Here is a 15,628-nt window from a genome sequence, read left to right as displayed (position 1 = left end):
AAAATCCAACAAGCACAACACTGAAAATTTCATCAAAATCGGATGTAAAATAAGAAAGTTATGACATTTTAAAGTTTTGCTTAATTTCACAAAATCAGTTATATACACATCCTGGACGGTATGCAAATTGGCAGATTGATGACGTCACCCATACACTATTACTTTTGTATTTTATTATATATGAAATATGAAAAATTCTAATTTTCTCCCTATTGTCTTGTGAAACAAAATTTTATTAATCCCTGGACATGTGGAATTACCATTATTTTAACAGTTTATGGTTGAGTCAAGTTGGTCCTTATTGTCAAATCTGTAAAAATTGAAATATTGTATAATTCAAACAATAAAAAACAAAAGAAATAGAGAGTGATGGACATCATCGACTCTCATTTGCATATCGCCGAGTTGTGCGTTTAACTGTTTTGTGAAAAATAAGCGAACAGTAAAAACATCATAACTTTCTTATTTTACATCCGATTTTGATGAAAATTCCAGCATTATGTTTGTTTTATTTTTCTTTATCGATTCAAATAAAAAAAATTCTGGGGTGGACTTGGCCTTTAACTATGTAAACAGGTAGCTAATAAATTATAAGAACCATCACATTCCCACAGGTTCAAGCCAATAGTTTATGAGCATAAAAAGGTTCTTTATAAATCTATGGAAAAACCCCTTGATATTCCTAATTTGATGGATTATGGCTTAAATTCTTTGAACTTAGATCTTTCATAATGAACTCTCTATGACCTGGCCAGAAAACAGGCATATTTTGCTTGTAATTCTCCAACTTAAAAAAGGTTAATGAAAGGGGCGATTGATTTCACTCTCAATTACAATGTACTGCCTCAGGAAAGATACACTAAACTTGTGAGAAAATATATATTCTAAATTTCTGTAGTTTGTGTGGGGTAAAGGGGTGAAGACCACAAAGCTATTTTCTAGGAATTGTTGACAGGAGAAAGGTTAGGGAAAATAACAATTGGCCTCTATAAAAAATAGAAAATGAAATATATGTTTTTTTCATACCAATTGCAATTCCTCTACAGCCTTCTTTATACTTCTCTTCAATATCTTCAATTTTCTTTTTCAATTCTTTTAATGTATTTTCTCAAATCCTAAGGACCCCTCTAGGTGAAAACAACTTATGAAATGCATCAAAATCTTTTAAGAAAATAAGATTGGACTGTCAAACATACCAACATTAATTGACTATCAGCGTGATCAGTATACAATTAGTTTAACATTATAGACTCTTTCTCTACTTTCAGACATATCTGTTTATATTCAAGCTACAAAGCGTCATTTCTTCTTTAATTCCACTTAGATTTTAAAGTACATCAAAAGAGAAGCCAGATGTTTCAACATCACTTGTTGAACAGCACAAATATTGACCTCCTCAAGAAGCTTTTTTATAAAAAAATTTAGTTTTGTAAACCCCGATTCCCAAGATTTGGACTACTACTTATTTTGATCTCCATTTGACGTCATTCCTGCACTTAAGTAGCCTGAACTAAGTACACAGCAATAGAGAGAGAGATGGATTGGAATATATTGTGCTTACAATATTCAGAGAGTTCACACAAAGTACAAGTTTTAAAACTTTAAATTGGAATTATGGAAGAAATCTCACTTTGGGTGAAAATAATGTAGTCTTCAGGATTTGTTAAAAGGACTGGAGAAAACTTAGCGGCCTATACTGTATAGGCTTGGACAGATTTGGGGTTGGCGCCCGGGGGGGGGGGGGGGGGGGCCACTTCCATTGACGAGTGGATACCATGCGCGACCATGGGGTCTCGAAAAGCACCCTAAACACGTATTTTCCATATTCTGAAAATGCACCCCTTAACAATTATCGGCATGTGAAACCCTACCCTTGTATTTGAAACAAAACGATATTATTGGTAAGTATTCCCTCAACTGAACCCCTAAACAAGTAGGCCTACAGCGATATTTCAATTGTTATGTCATGGATGTTGGTCGTCGGATTAACCTTTACCCGGGCCTTTACCTACATTCATTGGGTTTAGTACATGTAGTACAGCCCCACCTCACACACCTCACGTAAATCGTACTCTAAATACGTAGTGTTGACGCTTGGGGCAAAAAGTACATCCTTTATAAAACATTTTAGTCTTAATTTTTTATACCGTCGCAAATTTGACCCTAAACACGTAGCTTTCGTAGCGAAAATAGATACCCTTTTTTCATTATTTTAGTGTTTTCGACACCCTTATTAAGCTACATACGTAATTTGCCCTATTTTGAAAAAGACATCCTTTTTACATGTTTTTGGGCCGCGCATGGTATCCACTCGTCAATGTTAGTGCCCCCCCCCCCCCCCCCCCCGGGGGGGGGGGTGGGGCGTGGCTCCTCCTCCATAAGAAATGTGTTTAGTGATTGCTCTTCTTTTCTTATCTTTTTTTCCTTTTAAAATTCTCAAGAAATTAACTCACTATCTGTGCTCCCTCCTTTCTGATATCCAAGGTCATTGAGCAAGATATAACCATACTGAATTTAGTGCTTCCATGAAATAAATGGGGTTGGTATGAAAAACTATAGTATGAATGCAGAAAATGATTGGGTATTTTTAGGACTGTAGAAGTTTTTTTGGTAAATTAACAGGTATTCTGGTGATCAAGTCAATTTGAATACTCCTAATATGAGCTATACAAGAAGTGCATATCATCATTATCAATATTTTACAAATTTTATGTTACTATTTTATTTATCCAGGAATCTATGAATAGGTCATTTGATTGAAATATATTCTCACAATCCAGCTCTGAGTTGAAATGGTTATAATGTTAGAAAATATAAAAATCAATAATACCACAATAGAATAATATTTCCAAATAACCAACAATGAAAATTCTAATTCAAAAGAGTAGTTGGAATAATGAAAAATACATCAATCAATCAGGGAGCAATGAAAATAGTATAATAATGGGATTGAATTGACAGTTTGAGAATCTCCAGATTAACAAATTGGAGATTTATATCAACTGGCAGTAATAAAATGAGGAAATTTAATATCATGAAAATTAACATGATTCAAAGATAGTGTGAAAAGTGTTGATTTGGAAAATAAAGGTATTGCAATAAATGCACAAGTTGAATTCTATGGTAATAAACACAATAAACACAAAATGAAAATTGAAAAATCATCATCATTATAAGGGTTTGAAAAGTTCTCTTTTATTCACTTGAAATTGTTAGAAGCATTCATCGATCAATCTTTCCATTTCTACTTTTTTTATTCTTTTGGACTTTGGTTCACAATAATTGACAGTTTTGTTACAAAATCCATAAATTGAATTAAATCATGATTGTAAGCGGACTTTGATAACAACGGATAACATCCAATCATTGTTCTTCACACTGACTACATTCTTTTAAGTTTAAAGACCATTTGGTCATTTATGATCTTTTCTCCAATATTTCATCTTTTGTTCCCTAATTACATTTTTACCACACACATTTACAACTCAAGTAAAAACAAAATATACAATGAACCATGCAGATGTACAGCTGAGCATAACTTGAAAGTCATAAACATTTTACCCCAGAGTACTTCATTCACTATGACTATTCCATCCACACGTGTCTTCAATATCTTGCATGTTCAAGTTGATTATGGCAACCCATTAAATTCATAATTCAGTCATTGATAAAGTAGTAATAAACCTCAGATGTACGTGTAGGAGGCCAAGATACATGTCTTTGTGGTTTTGTAGTTAAAGATAAATTCCAGTTGTGGGGACAATCTCAAAATGACTTTTTACAGAATTTAATACAATGATCACCAAAGTGTCTGTTTGTATGAATAAAAAATATGTGCCAAAGGATTCTGGAAGAAATTGTGTAATTGCTGAGAAATAAGCAAAATAAGGGCTGATTCTGTCACTTCCGTCTTTATTCCAGCAATAATAATACACTGTCCCAGGTGTGCCTATCTGTGTTGGCGATCTTCAGTGTGATCGTTTTTTAGCTTAGATATTATGATTTCACAAAGTTCAGTTTATGTAACTGTACCAGATCTAGATCCACGATGATATAGTAATACTTAACCTTGGTTTTACAGACTGTCTCACGAAATCAGTATTTTACTGCAACTACTGTCATTTAGCTTTAATCTAAGGCATACATGTATTATGTTGCTTTTAATAAATCTAACCCTTTAAAAAAAGGCTGACATGTATATGTACTTGAAAGGCTCTCATTCTCTCTCCTCAGTCTCATAACTAATTCTTCCTAAAAAGTCTAAAGTTTTTATAAAATCTCCTAGAAATTTACCTAAATAATTTTTTTTGTTCACTTTTTTTTGTACCCTCTGTGCATGAAGAGCATGTCTGTTATTGGTATATTCACAAAAATACTTAAACAATTATTGCAAAGACTCCCAACTCAGATAAGTTTTCACTGATTCAGCTGATGTTATTTGATATGTCAGGCTATACCTTATATCAAGTACATGTATGCCACACCGATCTAATTTTGTACACACCTGTAACAAAAAATCTGAAAAAAATAACACATACAGTATGCAATTTGAATTCTAAATAATAAGATGATTTTAATGGATGTGTGTAATTATTCGTACACGATAATAGTTAATTAGATAATGTTGTGCTAGCAACTGAACATTTATGTGGGCTCTGATCTACTACATGTAGTTCCCATTGCTAATTACAGGTATTAAAGTTAGTCTGTTTAACCCTAAGAATATTATATTTCTCTGAGTAAAAAAAAGGACACAAGTAGCCAATTTCACAAACCCTGAAATAAATCTAAGCTCACAGAAATCTTATTTTGCATATTATTCATAGCATGCGTTCCTAAGAGTTGTCCAAGCAGTTTTAGTTATGACCAGTTTAGAGAAATGGGGCCCCGAAGTCTACGCTCCTTACAGCAGGAAACATATCTACAAAATGACTCACTTTTTAATAATTAATCCCATTAAACTACGGAAAAACCATATATTTCACAGCCAGCATGTCATAAAAATACAGGATATAATTAAGAATTTATATACCTTCATTGAACTACAGACCCAAATTCAAATACATTAGTAGAATTATAGCTGAGAATTATTGCAGACATTGAACTAGGTCTTATGACCATATTTTGTTGTTTGTTTGGGTTTTTCTTTATTCACCCTCTATTTTTTCTAAAAAGAAATAAGCCTGCTTAAATATTATCTTCACAACTGTGATCACTTTTACATAGCCACCTACATGTAGATAGTGTAACTTGAAGTCTCCAATCCCCACTTTGTGTTTCCCCATCCAACCCTCCTCATAGAGTTTGAAAAACAAAGATATACATTAGAAATTTAAAAAAATAAGAAATAGTGATAATGCTATTTTCAATATAAATTTGATACAAATCCTAAAAAAAGAGTATCCAGACCAAAATTTAACAATTTTGGAGCAATAAATAAGGATTTACAGCCAAACTATGATTTTACACATTAATTAGCTTAATCAATCAATTTGAAAAAAAAAATGTGTGTGCCAATTTTCCACGACTGAAATCTGAAGGGGGGCTAAAAAAGCCCCCCCCCCCCCCCCCCCCCCCCCGGTATGTAATTACAAAATAGCAGGAGCTATATAGGGTTAACCCTCCCACTCCCTCTTTTCCTCCTCCCTTCCTCACTCTTCTTAATCTCCTCTCTCTCTCTCTCTTACTTTCATCTTTCTCTCACTCCTCTCTCACCTGTCAATAATCTAGGACTAGGTGTCATGCCCTTTACCAATCTCTTCTTCTAATAACCAACCAATGACTTCAATTTATATTCATTCAGGTAGAGGTGGATTGCATTATCAAGAAAATGTCTATGTACTGTAATGCAATGGACATACAGCAGTCCCAAGAAAATATGAGTTCAAGTCTGTGGGATTTAAAAAAAAGTCCTAACATAATGGTTTCACATAACTCAGGTGATTGGTTAGAAAAAAAAGAATGCTCTTTCCTAAGGTTTAACCAAAATGTGCTCTAGCAGCAGGGTGCAATCATATCTCCTTTTACGTTTTAGTGTAAACATGTCACCATTAATTTAAAACAAAGAAAAATAATTTGGAAGGAGCATCCATGTGAATATCTTCTGTATGATATCATAATTTGCTCCTGTTTATTCTACCTGTACACCTTAAAACTGAGTTAAATTACTCAAATTAGCATTTGGGAAACTAAAAAATAACTTGATTTTCAAACCCTGCTGAAGCTCTTGAATCAATCTTGCAGAGTTTGCAGCATATAAAAAATTGCAAATGTGAAATTTCAAATTTTTTAAAACAGTTTCTTCTCTATTATATCAATTCATAACAATCAAATTTTTGAGTAATTTTAAAAGAATGATTTCCGGGAAAGCATCAAAAGCTATTTGGAAGTTACGTAAAAAGAAAATAATAAAAAAAAACTTTACAAAATCTTAATTGATTTGATTGTTACATTGACATTCATAAAAAGAAAGTAAATTTCGATCACTGATTTTCAGCCTTTAAAAGGAATATAATGCAATCAAGTTTTACTATAACATTTTTAGTAGTAATTTTTAACATTTTTAAACAGTTGATTTTTGTTAATATTTGAGTCAACACTCCAATTCTATGATGATTAATTAATGACAATTCTCATCAAGTGAAATAAATGTTCAGTTTCTTATCCCCCCATTATGTCGTCTTTTTGGTTACTAAAATCAATTGCTTCCTTTATAATACTAACCAATCATCTGTTTGAAGCCATATTAGTGATATATCATACAGTGTAAATAATAACTAACATGTGTATTATTGAACTTATAATCACCTGTAATCAGACAAACGTTGTTCCACAAAATGCAATCAGATATCTTTCTACTGCTTTTTGGAACATATGATTAATCTGACCTGGTGTTTGAAATCTATATTGGCATGCTTACTGCACAAAATATACTGTTCAATTTGACCGAGATTAATTAGTTGAAGTTGATATTAAATAAATGATGATTACTCACCTTGCTGTCTTGTCTTCCTTTTGACCTCCCTGATCGCCGACCTCACTTTTCTGCGATCATTGAAGTCCCTCGTCTCCGAGAGCTGCCAATGATTCAAGAGGGATTTAAAGTTGAATTGTTTATCAGAAAGTTGAGATTCCATCTTCATCTTGACTATCTTTTTAGTATTCAGCAAAACAATACAAAATCAAAACTCTGCTCCACTGAATAAAACTTCCAAGAAACTGGAATTGCAGGTTCTGTTTTAAAGCAATTGCTGAAGTGATTCTTTAGGTAATTTGCGTCAAAAAATTAGAATTAAATTTCTCGCTTGGAAAAGATTTCTGAATCACACTTCCACAAACTACAAATGCTCCTTTCTAAGAAGCCCCTGGTGTAAGTCTTTCACAAAAAATATTAAACTTCTGCAGTCAGACGGTTGTTAGATATTCCTCTTATAGATAAAAAGACTGATGCAAATTCTCTGGGAATGACAATCATAGTTTTATAATTCAACAAGTCAATGCCTAAAAAATGATTCTAACATAAAGGTCGGTGAAATGATCTGAATCCACTTCTCAAATTCACATTCCCAAAAATTGTAGATTGCTTTTTATATCCTTCTAAAAAGAGATTTAAGTATTTCTGAGACAAAGATATCAAGTTTTGTCAAAAGTAGAACATTTGTGAAGAACTAAATATAATCATCACTGTTGAAACTGCAAGATAAAGTTATTCCTGTATTGGTAAATCAATCCCTGTACTCATATGTCTGGAAGAAGATTGTTTTGGTGTAAATAAGATTTGATTCTTCAAATTCCACAGATTGAGCTTTATAATCCTAGATTTCACCAAATTCGATACGAAATCTTGATATAGTTGATTGTACGTCTCACATTCTTTGCTTTAAATCCAGGTTTAAATTCAAGAGGCACATCTTGAGGTCTGTCTCGACGAGATGATCAAAGAACTTCCCCTGGGAGATTACCTTTTCTTCTCACAATGGCTTTGACAATTAACAATTACATGTATTAATACAGATGACAATGATAATGTTGGAGAATTTCAATCATCACTAAACAATCTCTAATGAGCTGTAACACCCCTCACAGTAGCTAAGTTAGGAGACTGGGATTATGAAACAATCAGAGAACAGATTAACGTTGCAGGGAAGGATGACAAATGATGACAACTTTGTCTATTAACATGTCAAGATTAAGACAATGATAAACGATTCCGCTGTTAAGTCCATGTAACACCTGTCTTGTTGTCTATCAGATAGGCCAATACAGTGATTCCAGGAGCGATAATTGGCCAGGAAATTTGTGGGAAGGAATTGTTTACAGTGCAAGAGATGTTTCCAACAAAGCAGGAGCAGGGGATCCTACAATGAAATCCTGGTATTGTAATCAGCATCAGGGGTGGTTGTTCCAGGACATTGGACATCAGATTCGTCATCAATATCATATCCAGTATAACAAAACTTTCTTTGCTGAAGTACATCAGAACAGATATGGTTGAATAGTTGAATACTAACACTGTCACACAACACTCTTACAGTAGACTGATAGATCATCCACTGCTGGTAAGAGTGGCAATTCTGTCAAGTTCAGAAGGTAATGGTAGCTGGGAGTCAGAAAGATCTTGACATCACTGGGGGTATAGATCACATGACCAAGGACTGATGGAGAATGGTAGAGAGATCAGATACACTCAGAAACATGAATAACATGACGATCAATTGACCTGGACTGGTCAACTCCTATATAACAAAATGGGAACATTTCTTGGTTCCGGCTGTGACAAATCTTACTGAGCTAAAAAGAGACCATTTATCAAGTCTCCCATGACATAGAGTCTTTCCCATGACTTATGATCCTTCCAAAACTTTTGGAAAACATCACATTCCCTATTTGGCCTGCATTAATCTTATGATGCAGGAAATAGCAACAGTCCATGGTCATCTCAAGGCTCTGAAGTAAAGACCAAAGATATAGATAGTTAAATTCCATGAGGACTTTCTGGTCTAAGAAGTATCACAGCTATCCTTGAAGGCTCCCAGCAAGCTGAAATTCGAGCAAGTTCAAATCATTGGCTCAAGTCTGATCAATGTGAAGCAATTTAAAGAGGTGTGGGAGAGGCCATATGACTTACAGGGCTACATGTTTAAGGTCAAACCTCTGTAAAAGGAGAATGTTTGATTATATCCAACAGAGACATTCTGTTGACAGAAAGTATCAAGTTGAAGCAAATGGCCACAAGAATATTATCTGGAGTTAGAATATCATGGATCCTTCTAATCATGTTTTTTTCCACCAAGTATTTTGATAGGCTCCTTGAGATCTGGGGGCTGGTCAGGTCTTAGCATTTCTTGATTCACTTAATCTCACTGACTAATGATTCATGAAACCCTGGCTAATTACTCCTGCGTGTCCGTACCCTGACAGTATTACGTGGGCTCAGTTATGCGATCTTCCAAATAACTTTGATATCAAATTTTTAAAAAGACGACTCCCTCAGAGTTGACAGACCCAGGCAGACAGGAAAGCTGAGAAAGCATGTCAAAGTGGTTCACTTTTAGTCAGAAGGACGATTCATGTTCTAAAATCACATCACTCATTAAAACCAATGGATGAAGCATTTCCTGTCTGTGTCTGATTAGGAACATATGGTGAGAAATATGTCCAAGAAATTGTAAGAGGCCAACACCTAATTAGCTTAAGTAAACACGATATTGTATCTTCTTCTTCTTTCATTCAATGGTATTGTTGAATGAATATTGAGGGAATAATGAGAAGAGTCCTTTATGGAATTATTCTTAAAACTTTAAACACCTTTTTCCTGGTCTAAGCCAAAAAAGAGAAAGGTGGGCATGTCCTCTACTTCCAAAGTGTCAACTGATGACAAAGCTAATTCGCTTTCTATAAAAACATGTCTACACTTAAAGTGGTCGACCCCATCAATACTCATTAAATAAAATCCCTTGAGAGACCCATAACCAAGTCTTAAAATGCGTCAAATTGGGCAATTAGTACAATCCTATCTTCTATTAGGTAATTAGTTTAATGATATTGAGCTAGGTCTGTCTCAATCAACCATAAAGATTGCTGTCCATGTCTCTGTTTGTTGTCTAGGTGGTAAGGTATTTCTTTTATTTCCTCTAAAAGGATGATGAAGTGTTTTCACACCTTGACTCGGAAAGCCAACGGAGGAAATTGCTTATCCTCCATGGATTAAACAGCTCAGTGTGACATGTTTTTTCATTACTGGACATTGAAAAATATCATTCCATTCATGCTGGCTATCATAGCGTTGAATTGAATGAGTTTCTAAACATGAGACCCAACATAACCCCCCCCCCCCACCATGACCAAGCAGGACTGATCCTCGCAATGGAGCATTATTACGTGTGTACATTCCGGAACAATCAGGAAATCTGCCCACATCAGAAAATTGCAGATATTTCATGAGTACGAGAGCACAGTAGACCTACTGGTACATACATGTGCCTGAAATAAAATATTCGCCTATACTTTCCAAATTGTGAGAACCGTTGTGCACAGAATTTCTTTTTATTACTTGAACTGTTGATGTGAGGGAAGAATAATTCTCATCTTTAAAAGTCATGTTGCTTGCTTATAACTACTGGAAATTTATCTGGTTTAGGTGGGTGTGAATGTATACAAAAAAAATCAAGTACTTGTAATTTTTTTGATTGGGTATAATGTGAAAGCACCTAAGGAAAATTGTCTACTCTTGCAATGATTTTGTCAAAACACTGTACATACAAGTATTTCTATGTTTTAAAGTTATCATTTAAGTTAATTATGAAAATCAAGGCATACCACTCTATAAACTTGCTTTTACAAATCTGACACCTACATGTAGGCAACCCCACTCTCATAATGGGAGTATCCACTGTCATGATTTTAGAGTACCAATAAACTTGCATCAAATGCTTTATACAAAGAGAAAGTTTTTGTCCAAATTTCATCAATTATGAACACTCTCATAAAACATTTGGTGAACATAGGGAGACCAGTCACTTTTAATTCCATGGAAACCAAGTTTGTAGAGAGCAAAGAAGTTGGGAAACTTACTATAAATAATAATATAATGGGAATTTGATATTCCAATATCTATTTCATTCCCCTCCTCAAGTTCTTCAAAATGTGGAAATAAAGTGATTCAAGACAATACGGATGAGTCGCTTCACCAGCGAAGGGAGACAAATGATACTCTACGTCATATACCAGACATAAACCCATTCATTACATCTTCAATTGGCACCTAGACACTCGGTACATCCATTGATGGATAGAGTGGACTACTGAGGGCTCCCTTTGCCAATCAATTAAGATTTCTTTTCCTCCGAGAGAGTTATTGGGTATTACATCGCTACAACTGGCTGCCATTGAACAAGCTTATGCAATGTCAAATGGTGCATATGTGAATTATGTCTTACAGGATTTACGGAAAAAAAATTTCAACAATCAAGAGATTGTAATAGCTATTTTTCTTTTGGTAGAAGTTATAAACTAATAAAGTCTAAAAATTAATTTTAGATTTTGTTGACCCCAAGCTCACCCCATCCCCTGAAGACTTAAGAATGTAATGACATTCAGGGGGATGTTTGACTAATTAAAAGAATACCAAAGTTCATGACCAACTCAACTTGGATATATTGAACCCTGGTTACAAAGTCACCAGACCACTGACCTATTTTTTTTTGTGTGTGTCTGAACACCTTCTCTGGCAAGAGTAACTCTAAGCGGAATTTAATTGATTTTTTTTATCATATCCCCTATCCCGGTCAACAATCCTTTTAATATCACTTCATACATAATTATAGAGAACACCATATATCTTTTTCTTTCCCTTTATATCCACATGGCGATCACAACCTAGTAACCTAGATTCCCAGGCACTTCTCTCTATATACACTGCTTAATAATAAAGTCATCTTTTAAGGTGCAAGGCATGAAATAGTAATTGAAGTGAACCAAATATTTGTTGTAATGAATGCATGTTTCTCTCTGCCCCATTCATAATCAATTTCCTAGACCAAACTATGTGGGACTGAACAAGTCCACACTCAGTTTCTGTTCACACTAGTCTACAAAGCAAAACGATGAAAATCACATTAAGGGATGGTTTTAGTGATTCAGAGAATCAATAACTTCAGTTTTGATCATCAGATAGAATATGGAAGAAACTGCAACAGAGTGATAGAAAAATTTGATTATAATTGTTCAAAGATTTAGAGCCAAAGGCACTGCACACAGCAATGCAAGAATGGGACTACACAAAACTGTTAGGCTGGAACTTTCATCTTTTTCCATCATAGCTTGAATTTTAAGGGGATCTAAGAAGACACATTTGCATTGAACAATATTACTATAATATTCTTACTACAAAACATGACAAGCACTTGACTGCTCAGAAAACATTTTTATTTTTTCCACAATAGAAGTTTTCCAATAAGATTGCTTCATTGATCACGTTCACAATCATGGTAGACCAGTCCCCAAATGGAACAGTCCATGTAAGTCAATGTGAACAGGGTCTTTGTATCAAAGCTGAAGGGGGTTGGTAAGAGGTATACACCAAGGAATTACCCACCAGGCAAGGTGTTAGGTGTAGAAGACCCCAAGTGACTACATCAAATCCTATCTGCTTCAATGAATATCCAAAAGAAATATTACTTTACTCTTCTTCTTCGTTGTATCCTGGTCTAACAAGGCAGATAAAAAACTACCAACTCCATGCTCCAACAAAACATATTTCTATACAAATAGTGATATGGAACTATATATTTCATATTTCTTGCATGGATGTTGAAGAGAGAGACACATAAGAGTTGTTTTTAGGATTTTTAAGGACACACAGCATTCTAGTCCTGAACATAGGGAAAGAGAACAAAAATGAAATTGTTTGTGGTGCTGTGTTATTTATGAACATCACAGACATGTGAAATATTTTTATATTCAATTTTTCCTTTTAACTTGAGGTGCAAAACGATGCACCTCATTTTGGTCACTAACTCATTATAAATACACCTTGAGAATTAATTGAAAAAATATATCATGATTTTATTATAACCTTGATTATTAGAGAGAGTTTACAGGCAGAGAGTCCCATTAATGAATAGTTATTAAGATAAATTTCCTCACCAGTTTTGTTAATTTTTGTTCATCACTACCGATTTCCTTTATCTTCATCTCAATATCAACCACCACTTCATTTTCATCATCTCCTTCATCCCCTCCTCCACCTCCTTGCCCTCTTCCAGCATCCATCTCTCTCCTCCTCCTAGATCGATACAAGATGTCATCATCCTGACTTTGCTTCTTCGTCACATCATCAATCTCAGGGCGTCTCCTACGTTCTGTTCTGAACGATTGATGATGTGAGAGTTTGGAAGGTGAGATAGGAGTACGGATGTGAGGATTGACCACTGAGTTATTATTATTTGTTCGAAGCTCACGTAGAGCCGCACGGATCTTCCTTCGTTCTGTGATGTCTGAACTTGTATCAAGCTGTGAAACAATGAACAAAAAAGAAATCAAGTTAGATGGACTTTAAAAAAATCCTCCCAAAATTATAAACGACACATTCCATAAGAATATTTCAATTAAACTTTACTGAAAATAATCAGTGAATATCATGCAGAATTTTACAATGAATAAATTTCATTTGTTAATCAAATTACACCAAAACATTTCAATTAAATTATAGTACTCTTATGTCTTCATGCATCATCAGATATAGTTCACCTAAATAATCTTTAATTATTTTTTAATTTCATATCTATGATAGTTCTTCTTCTGTAACCCAAGAAGATAAACTATCATTGGTAGGATATTATATTAATTTCTAGAAAAAATGGCAAGAATAATATACTATCTACAATGACTACTTTATATTGATCCAGTTCAACCAGTCCATGCATGTGTATGTATAATAACTGTATAATATGCACAATGGACAATAGAACATATATTTAATACAGGTCACAGACCCACAGCGGTGGATATCATTAATTGCTAGTATGCAGTGGCACATTTTTACAGAACATTGTCTGATACCCACATTAATTTTCCTTACTGGAGGGCATTCATGGGCATTCATGAATGACCCCCCCCCCCCTCTCTCTGTGAGTACCAAGACAGAAAATTGATGGGGCACACATATTTACAAGGATAAACAATCAAGCCTGGAAGATACATATGTGCATAATGCCAAGAATTGGCTAATATTTGAACACCAGGGACACTGCATACTGTGACAATTTGGATTGGAACATCGCCATAGAAACCAATAAACATCTGGGAAAGACCTGTTGGCAGTCAGCTTTGATTGAGGAGATTGTCAGTCATGACTGAATATCTATGAAATCTGATATGCCCCCCCCCCCCCTCTTTCTCCTACCATCTCCTCAGGAGTCAGGACCTTTTTTGTGTCATTTGTTTCTACATCTAAATAAGCATCTCAATACAAAATGACTGTCTATTTACAGTAGATGTCTCATAATAATCTAATTTTTCTCATTTTCTTTCTGCTGTTCTTTCTTTATATTTCATCATTAAATATTAATATATACTTCAACTCCCTACATCTACCCCCCCAAAAAAAAAAATAATAATAATAATTAAATAGATGAATAAAATAATACTAATATAACACTAGGAATTTTCCACTCTGAAGAACATTTATCTTCTTCTACTCTATTTCTCAATAATATCACCACTACATTAATGTATCAACGTCAACACCCCATCTTTTTACTCTGTATCCTCACCTGGTAGCCTTATTGGTAAGATGCCCCACCCTTGGGGACTTCCCCCACCCATAGGGACTTCCCCACCTGTGATCTAAGCACAGGTGATCAGTGCACAAGGATTCCACATAGACAGCCAATCAGGGTTTGTTTTTGAATGCCAACATGTCATTGCACTTTACTATAGCCTGGTGTGAGATCGGTTAGTCTAGCCTGCAGACTCAATTTTTTGCCTTACATTTGTAAATATAATATACAGTATAGAAAAAACCCATGAATCCTACTACATGTGTAGTTCTAGTAGGATCCATGGAAAATCCATAGTAAAAGGCATTTCAAAACACTGGCTATGTCATAACTTACGTGAATAAAATTACACCCTAGGTGGTTTCAAACCACCTCAATCACAAGAATCCCCGTTAAATTACGAGAACATTTTTAGGCTAAAAAATACCCACTAATAATTCCTGCATTCACACCGCCCCAAAACTTCGGGATAAATTCCTGAAGTTAGGAGCATGCGCAGTATGGTCTAATAAGCAGGCAAGGCGCGAGATTCAAAACCACTAGCCCAGCAGCCACCCACGGCGCCCGAGCCCAACGACACGCTGGGCTAAAAGTTCCCGTAAATTGCTTTCACATTTCTGTACCTGCGACCTTGGAAAAATCCCCGCGAAAGTTCTCGTAATTTCGCCAAGTACCTACTATTAAGCGGGTATTTTCTTTCGGGGAAATTACGCGTAGTTTGCTTTCACATTACCAAAATACCTGGTATTTTCTGATCGGGGTAAATTTCCCGATCAGAGAATACCTGGAACTGACGAACTTCGAGGCGGTCTGAAACCACCTCCCGTGTCTATAGATTATCATTGTAA

The 15,628-nt window shown here is 34.8% G+C and overlaps 1 protein-coding gene across 1 annotated transcript; it reads right to left on the bottom strand.

The window, feature by feature from the left end:
* Nucleotides 1–6,492: 6,492 nt before the first annotated feature.
* LOC129253693 (uncharacterized) lies at nucleotides 6,493–14,104 on the bottom strand. Its single transcript, XM_054892108.2, has 4 exons — nucleotides 14,081–14,104; nucleotides 13,147–13,512; nucleotides 6,995–7,076; nucleotides 6,493–6,497 (listed from the first exon to the last, which is right to left on the bottom strand). The coding sequence occupies exons 1-4, from the start codon at nucleotides 14,102–14,104 to the stop codon at nucleotides 6,493–6,495; spliced, it is 477 nt and encodes a 158-aa protein (XP_054748083.2).
* Between the last annotated feature and the right edge of the window lie 1,524 nt (nucleotides 14,105–15,628).

The sequence above is a fragment of the Lytechinus pictus genome, chromosome 2 (assembly GCF_037042905.1).
Source record: "Lytechinus pictus isolate F3 Inbred chromosome 2, Lp3.0, whole genome shotgun sequence".
NCBI classification, from domain to species: domain Eukaryota; kingdom Metazoa; phylum Echinodermata; class Echinoidea; order Temnopleuroida; family Toxopneustidae; genus Lytechinus; species Lytechinus pictus.
The sequence above is the reverse complement of the archived record's forward strand: the minus strand, read 5'-3'. Positions and strand labels throughout refer to the sequence as shown.

Bases quoted from the DNA above. Each gene is read 5' to 3' on its own strand.
- LOC129253693 (XM_054892108.2), bottom strand. From the start codon at position 14,104: ATGAATGCCCATGAATGCCCTCCA. The intron at 13,513-14,080 runs GTAAGGAAAATT...ATTGTTTCACAG, and splicing joins ATGCCCATGAATGCCCTCCA to CTTGATACAAGTTCAGACAT. The intron at 7,077-13,146 runs GTGAGGAAATTT...AATCATTGGCAG, and splicing joins AACAAAAATTAACAAAACTG to CTCTCGGAGACGAGGGACTT.